Source organism: Quercus robur, chromosome 10 (assembly GCF_932294415.1).
Source record: "Quercus robur chromosome 10, dhQueRobu3.1, whole genome shotgun sequence".
NCBI lineage: Eukaryota > Viridiplantae > Streptophyta > Magnoliopsida > Fagales > Fagaceae > Quercus > Quercus robur.
In genome coordinates this window covers 42,754,566-42,762,052 of record NC_065543.1, presented here as the reverse complement: position 1 = coordinate 42,762,052, position 7,487 = coordinate 42,754,566, and the positions used below count along the sequence as shown (strand labels likewise).

The 7,487-nt window shown below is 39.1% G+C and overlaps 1 protein-coding gene across 1 annotated transcript; it reads right to left on the bottom strand.

Moving 5' to 3' along the window:
* Positions 1 to 4,066: 4,066 nt before the first annotated feature.
* Positions 4,067 to 6,253, bottom strand: LOC126701543 (protein NRT1/ PTR FAMILY 2.11-like). The gene is made up of 2 exons (XM_050399706.1): positions 5,596 to 6,253; positions 4,067 to 5,102 (listed from the first exon to the last, which is right to left on the bottom strand). The coding sequence occupies exons 1-2, from the start codon at positions 6,150 to 6,152 to the stop codon at positions 4,199 to 4,201; spliced, it is 1,461 nt and encodes a 486-aa protein (XP_050255663.1). The 5' UTR covers positions 6,153 to 6,253; the 3' UTR covers positions 4,067 to 4,198.
* Between the last annotated feature and the right edge of the window lie 1,234 nt (positions 6,254 to 7,487).

The window sequence follows — 7,487 nt, the reverse complement described above, 5'->3', positions numbered from 1 at the left end:
TGTGCATCTTAGAATTCATAAAAACTACTCCTAGCATCCTAATTCACAAAATATTATTTAATATAGATTTTTCTTATTGTAGACATCAAATCTGTCACAGTGACAGTTTCAGTATATGTTCTTACAAAATCATTAACTAATAGCAATTGATCTTCATTTCATTTGGGTATTTTTATACCTATACTATATATGTCAAAATACATTAATAAGCATCCAATAGACCATAATATCATCAATCTTTCAAATTACTAAAACAGAATCACAAGTTCAGCTTCTAAAATTAGATTAGAGAATAAAGAAGTAAAAATAAACAAAACAATTATACCATCAAAATACACAAAATCAAATGAGGTTTAATTTACTTACCCACAAACTTTGAAGCTGAAACCTTAGTATTAGGGTCTTAATTTCTTTTTAGAGAGAGATGCCTATGATTTTCGGTGAGAGAGTGAGGGAGAGGTGCAGCCGTGTAAGAGCAAAGGAAAAAGAAAAGAAAGAGCAAAAAGAAATGAAGCAAGAAGCTTCTGGTATAGCAAAAGAAAAGATACAGGAATTGACTTTAGGGTGGGGGCACGTGTAATGCTAGGGAAAGAAAAGATTACAACTCACTTTTTCAACTTTTAGCATTTATACTTTTCACCCCCCCCCCCCCACAATTCTATATTCTAGAAAGGCCCAAATAATAATATAACTTTACATATAAGTCCTTACCTTTATAAACTTCTTTCCATAACATTAAAAGAGCATATATCTTTTATAATATCACAATATCAAAGTTTTATGCTCTTAAAGTAATTAAGATAATAACAAGCATATAAACCCATAAAATTAATTATGCAATTAGGTTAGGGTGTTACACCGAAGTCCTCCTGAGCCTCTTCTTAGGTTGGTTCTTGGCATCTGCTTTAGGTGCATGAATGACCTCAATAATTCCCAGGGGTGGGGGAAGTGCGTTGTTACTTCGGTTTCTCGAGCCCTGGCCTGCATTTAACCCTCCTTGGCTGACCACAAATTCCTTCAAATGGCCCGCCTTTACGAGCTGCTTCAAGTGATCCATCAACACACAACACTACTTAGTAGTATGACTTTTCTCTCTATGCTAAGTGCAATACATGCTCTGATTCCTTTTAGCTGGGTCCCCACCCATCTTCCTTAGCCATCGAAAGTAAGGTTCATTATTGATGTGCTTGAGGATCTTATAGACAGGCTCCTTAAATGTCACATTAACTCCCTCGGCCCGCTACGTCAAGTCGATACTCAGGACCCTTGGCTCCCTTCTAATTCTTTGCTGAAATCTCTTGGGATGATAATCTTTGTTGTATTGTGAAGAGGCTGGGGCTTTGCCTTCGCCCTATAACTAGTCATCTTCCAATCTCTTATTCTCCTTAATCCTTCTCATAAGCTAATGCTTGTTCTCAGGGGGACGTATGGTTAGAGAGTCCTTTAGTTCTGACTCCTAGGGGTGCCTAAGCCAGAAGGTACTAGCGGCAACCCGCTCATTCCCCTCTCCTATTTCGTTATATAACTCCCAGTACCTGTTTGCATAAGATCGGAAGGTCTTTCCACTCCTCATCCTTATGGACAACAATGCATCAATTGGTTGAGGAACCTTGCTGCACATTATGAATCACGCTCCGAATGCCTGCATTAACTCCCCGAAATTGCGAATAGAGCCTTTTCTTAAACCATTAAACCACCTTATTGCCGTCGGTCCGAGGCTAGACGGGAACACCTTGCACATCTAACCATCGTTCTGAGAATAATGCAACATCATTTAAGTATAGTGACTTACATGCTCCATCGGATTGGTTTTTCCATCATAAATGGTAAATGGAGGGCGGGTGAAATGCCTTGGCATTTCTGTATGCTCAATTTCGTCTAAAAAGGGTGAACAGGCAGCTCTCCACAAAGCCCGGCTCATGGCGTCCAACGCGGCATTATAATGCCTATGCCTATCATGATGGGGGGATTCATGAGGACGCCCTATGGTTTCATAAGATATGTCCCTTAACTGACATGAATTGCCACCTCGAGATGACTCTCCCCCTGTGTTATCGGGGTTGTCAGACAAGTCCTTCTAGTCCCTACTACGGCGTCGGCCTCTCAACTCAATCTCTAGGTCCTTAACTTGCTTTTGTAAATTCTCCAGCTCTCATTTCTGATCGCTACAATGAGATTGCTCAGGGATATAAGATACAGTTCGTTCCCCTTGCGAAGACCTTTCATCTAAATCATGCCTGGTTTGATACCCTTCTTGCATGCGTTGTTGTTCCTTTCTACGCTCCCTTTCCAACCTCCTACGACCTCTTGAGGAAGCCCTTAAATGATTTCCTTCAACAGAGCCTTCTTTAGCATGCGAACCCTCCACAATTGGACGATATCAAGCTAACTCAAAGCCTCCAGTTGAGTAGGATCTCCACAGATGGCGCCAATTGTGGTCCACAAACCTATGAGAATTGTTGTCTTGGGCCAAAGATTTGGGCCCCCAATTTATTTATTAGTGGGTTTCCTAATAATCCTATGGGTATGGCTCTAAACACCAACTAGATGGTCCAATTTGTATCTTTTTTGTGAACTTTAAGACCTACACGCCTCACCCTCTGGTAGTTCTTCTTCTTCCTTCTTTACTCACACCCCCTGTCTCTGTTTCCATTCTTTTCCTAATTTTTTCCAGTTATTCCAGTTTTTTTTTTTCAACCAACCCCCCTTGTTTGCCTTCCCTCTCCTTATATAGTCTCTCTTTAGTGGGATACTAATCATTATTGTTTCACCAATTCTCATGCATCTCCACTTTTGCCAGAATCCCAAGAAACCATCATGCATTTTAAGGATTCCTTTGAAACTTGTTCCAGACGCCAAATAGCATTCGGTAGAGAGTTCCCCAAAGGCACTAACAACTCTTGGCAACCGACTTTAGTTTAATCATTTCTTCATCTATTTCCCACCTCCTCATCAATGGTAGTAGGCCGAGCACTATGGGATTCCCCTGAACGATAATTTCTATGTCCCAATACACGTGTTGTCAGGTTGGGCTCACTCCAAGTGGGTTTGAGGTCCACTTCCATCTTATGGGCTAACTTTGGTTACTTAGGCCAATCTTGGGCCTTAGTTAAGTAGGCCAGTACTGATTTTCTGGACCCAAACACCCCCACACACACAAAGATATATATATATATATATATATATATATTATATAAGGTTGGTACTAGCATGTGCATAAATTCAAAACGAAGTAGAACTTGGTTTGTAGGTTCATTTCGTGCACATACAGTTGTGAGAATGAGAAACCACAACTTAGGCAAGGGATCAAGAAAAGTCTCTAGGTGATGACCCTACTGGTAACATCTTACACTTAGATCGAGGTTTTTACATTTTGGAGTCGTCACTTATTTATTTAAGGTTAAAAACAAGAAATCTAGAAATGTAAATGAAATACATACTCATTTTCATTAAGAGATTTCAAATTACATTGTATAGAATGAAAAGCATAAATTACAAGAAATTATTATTTATTTACAATGTAAAAAAGTTAATTGGATTTGGTTCTTATTTACATTTGAAAATGTAAAATTACATTGGATAATTAACTAATTTAGAACCATTGCTCTAATATTGGAGCCTGGGTTATGAGATATGAAAGTGTTAGGCACCCACTTTGCCCCACTTAAGTCAATCTTTTAGGAGTTAATGGCCATATCATGTTATGTTAATTCAAATATTATTCAATCCTTATTACTTGATCCATGGTTTTAGAAACCGGATCGGGCCAAAACTAGATTTGCCTTCGGTTCTCGATTTTTACCGGTTTTGGCTGGTTTTATTGGATTGGTACCCGGTCTCGGTTGAATCGGCCAGTATGGTCCAGTTTTTAAAACTATGATTTGATCATCATGTGCACAAACAAAGAGCACATTAGCAAAAATATTTTAACATTATAAAGTGAAAATCCCTTGTACTATAGTGAGTATTCTATTTTATGTTTCACCAACTATGGACCACAACTTAACAACTGACTTATTTTTATTTATTCTAGGCATTCTTTATTTCCTCGTATATAGGGGAGTGCTTGGTACAATTGTTAAAAAACAGTTTATAGTGTTTAAATAATGAAACACATATTTCCACAACATTTTTTAACCCACACGTATTTCCATAACACTTAAACAACAATATTAGAAATCTCTAACCAAATAATGTTTCAAACAAGAGGTTTTTCTTTTTCGGACTGCATTTTCCCCTTGTCGACTTCATGAACACTGGTGCCACTTCCTTTGTACTTGTACCACTTTGCACACATTATGAAGTAACCAAAGTTTACTACCTCTATTGCAGCAATCAAGTAATAAAAGTAATCCAATCTTCCCTTGTTAAGATCTTGAGGCAACCATTGCCCAGTTGCAGCTCCAGAAGTAGTCCTGTGAACCACTGACGCCAAGAAACTACTCAAATAATTGGACAAAGCAAAACCAACAAATAGGAAAGACCCACCAATGCTTCTCATGTTTTCTGGGAATTGCTTGTAATAGAATTCAACTCCAGCAATGACGGTAAATGCTTCAGAAAGTCCTACCAGTGATAGCTGTGGCACCAACCACATACCAGAAAGAGAAGAAATTGCACCTCTTCTTGGGTCTATACCTACTGGTTTATTGAGAGCCAATGTTCTTCTCCTTTCTTCAACAACTGTTGACATAAGCATGGTGATTATAGCAAGAACCATGCCAACACCCATCTTTTGCAGGACTGTGATGCCACCTTCTTTGCCTGTGAACCTTCTTAGTATTGGGACTATGATACGGTCATAGATCGGTATCCAGATAGTGAGGGCAAGCATGTTGAAAACAGTGTAGGAGGCAGCAGGGATGTCGAAATTGGTATTGCCAAGGCGTCTATCAAATTGGAGGGCTTGGAATACTGCGTATGTTTGTTGTTGGACCAGGACAATACAGTATACACTGGCTGAGACCCATATGGGAATCACTCTCATCACGCATTTTACTTGTTCCACTTGCTGCATACTGCAAAGTCTCCATGGATTGGCTGCTGATCCGTCAGATTTTACTTGGTCTTCAGGGGTTCTGATTGCAGCTTTATCTAGAAACCTGAGAAAATCATTGCCTTGGTTGGTTATTGCAGATTTCGTGGGCCATGTCAACTAAAGAAAAAAGAATTAATGTGTAATTGGACTTTGTTGAGTGTGTCCTAAAGGTAGAATAGTCTTAATACACAACTTGAAAAATGTATAGATGTGTGATGAATAGAAATCTTATATATGTTCTTCTATTTTATACTCCATCAATTATTGCTTACCAATATTACATGTCTTTGTCTCTTTCTTTCTTTCATTTTTTATTTTATTTTATTTTATTTGTTTCATATAAAGTAATCTAAATTTAAAATGGAAAAAAACAAATATTCGTATATGTACTTGGTAGAACATAAAGTGGAGCACTTTAGTGGTAATTATGATTTTCGTTACATGTATGATGCATGGTCTCACAATCAATTTTTGAGGTACGAGACTAATAAAAATGGCAAGAGGCATAGAGTTTCAAAGAGCCAAATTTACGTTAGTAGATGAGCAGTTTCTGTTACCTGAACTGGTCCGTGTAAGGAAGCTTGGAGTTGATGGTACTTGTGGAAATATGGTTAAAAAGGGAGAGCCATGGTTGCTCTGGTAGTTTCAATTGCCTCTTCTTGACTGCGGCCACGATAACCTGCACTATGTTTGCCAAAGGACTGCCCTCGGGTTTTAGAATCACATAAATTCGTGTACCAACAAAGAAGAGTACACATGATAAGAGCATCAGGAAAGTAGGAATCGCCAACCCCCAGGCCCAGCTCACACTGGATTGCACGTATACAATGAATGTTAAAGATACCATCATGGCAAAAGTGAAGGTGAAGTAGTACCAATTGAAGAAGCTGCTGATTCCCCTCTTTCCAGATTCAGTGTTGGGATTGAATTGATCAGCACCAAAGGCCAAGTTACACGGTCTAATGCCACCAGCCCCTACAACAAGTAGTCCCAGGCTGCTTAATAGAAAAGCCATTTGCCATGGTGTTGGTCTAGGGCAATTCCTTATCCCTTTTGTTTCACAGTGGGGAGGATGCAGTTTTGCAATTGTTGCAGTTAGACACAGTACAAGCATCCCCTTTTAAGCAAAAAATAGAAAATAAAAAAGATTAGAAATGCAAGGTATCAAATGGAAAAAGTCATAGATGAAAAGTTTACGGAAATGGATATTCTCCATATGAAATGTGTTAGAAATACAAAATGATTGTATTGTATTTCATAATCAAAGAATATACATGTGTGCCTCTATATAAGAGGCATATGTGTGTAGTACAAGTAAGCCTATGTGTGCGGTACAAGTAAAGTGTAGTACAAGTACAAGTGTGCTAAACAAGTAAACTAGCTGGGCCTAAAGCCCATAACATAATATACATTAACATCCCCCCTCAAACTCAAGGTGGATGTGAGACCAGCTTAAGGTTGTCAACCAAATCACGAGTGCGTCCCTTAGGAAAGGACTTGGTGAAGATATATGCAAGTTGATCTTTGGAGGATACGGAGAACAACTTGAGAGCACCATGGACAAGATGATAACGGATAAAGTGACAATCAATCTCAATGTGTTTAGTCCGTTCATGGAAGACATCATTGTGAGCAATATGAATGGCACTCTGGTTGTCAAAATAAAAGGGAGTAGCAGAGGATGTGGACACATCCAAATCCTTAAGAAGCCATCGTAGCCAAAGGAGCTCAGATGTGGTATCGACAGGAGCACGATATTCTGCTTCAGTACTGAAAGTTCAAAAACGTGTACAAAAACACTTTTGAACGTTTAGACCCCCAAAAACCAACTTAACCAACCCAAGCAATATGTCAAACAACTAGTGTGCGGAAACTTAACATATGCTATAATATGGAATTGATTAAACAACTATCTAAGCCACAACAAAATAAACCACAGCAGATAATGTAAAGGCAGAGATAGAGAGGAAGGATGATGCAAACACAGAGATAACACCAGATATGTTATCGAAGAGGAAACCGAAGACCTCGGCGAAAAACCTCTCCGCCGCCCTCCAAGCGGTAATCAATCCACTAGAAAATACAGTTGGGATATAAGGACAGCAATAGACCCTCCAAGCCTAATCTACCCAATGCACCTAAGCCCTCCAAGCTTCTTGCTCCAACGAGGTTGCGCCGAACCTTTTTCTTTTCTAGCTTTCCGGATTCCGCTACTACACCGTAGCATCAACCAATAAAGATTGGCTCCTTCCTAACTGCTTCCCAGAACTCCAAACGTCTGTCTCACAGAGATGATAATGGTGAGAACCAGGTTTGGTATAATGCCTCTCAAGGATTTGACAATGGAGAGGAAGAGAGTGAGGGAATTTGATGAGACTCTAAGGTAGAGATTGTGGGTGAAACAATCTGGTTTTTCTTTAGGGTTTCTTTCTCAAAATTCTCTCTGGAA

Excerpts from the sequence above, each read along its gene's own strand:
- LOC126701543 (XM_050399706.1), bottom strand. The coding sequence starts at position 6,152 with ATGCTTGTACTGTGTCTAACTGCAACAATTGCAAAACTGCATCCTCCC. Across the intron at positions 5,103-5,595 it reads CCTTACACGGACCAGTTCAG|GTTTCTAGATAAAGCTGCAA; the intron begins GTAACAGAAACT and ends TGATTTTCTCAG.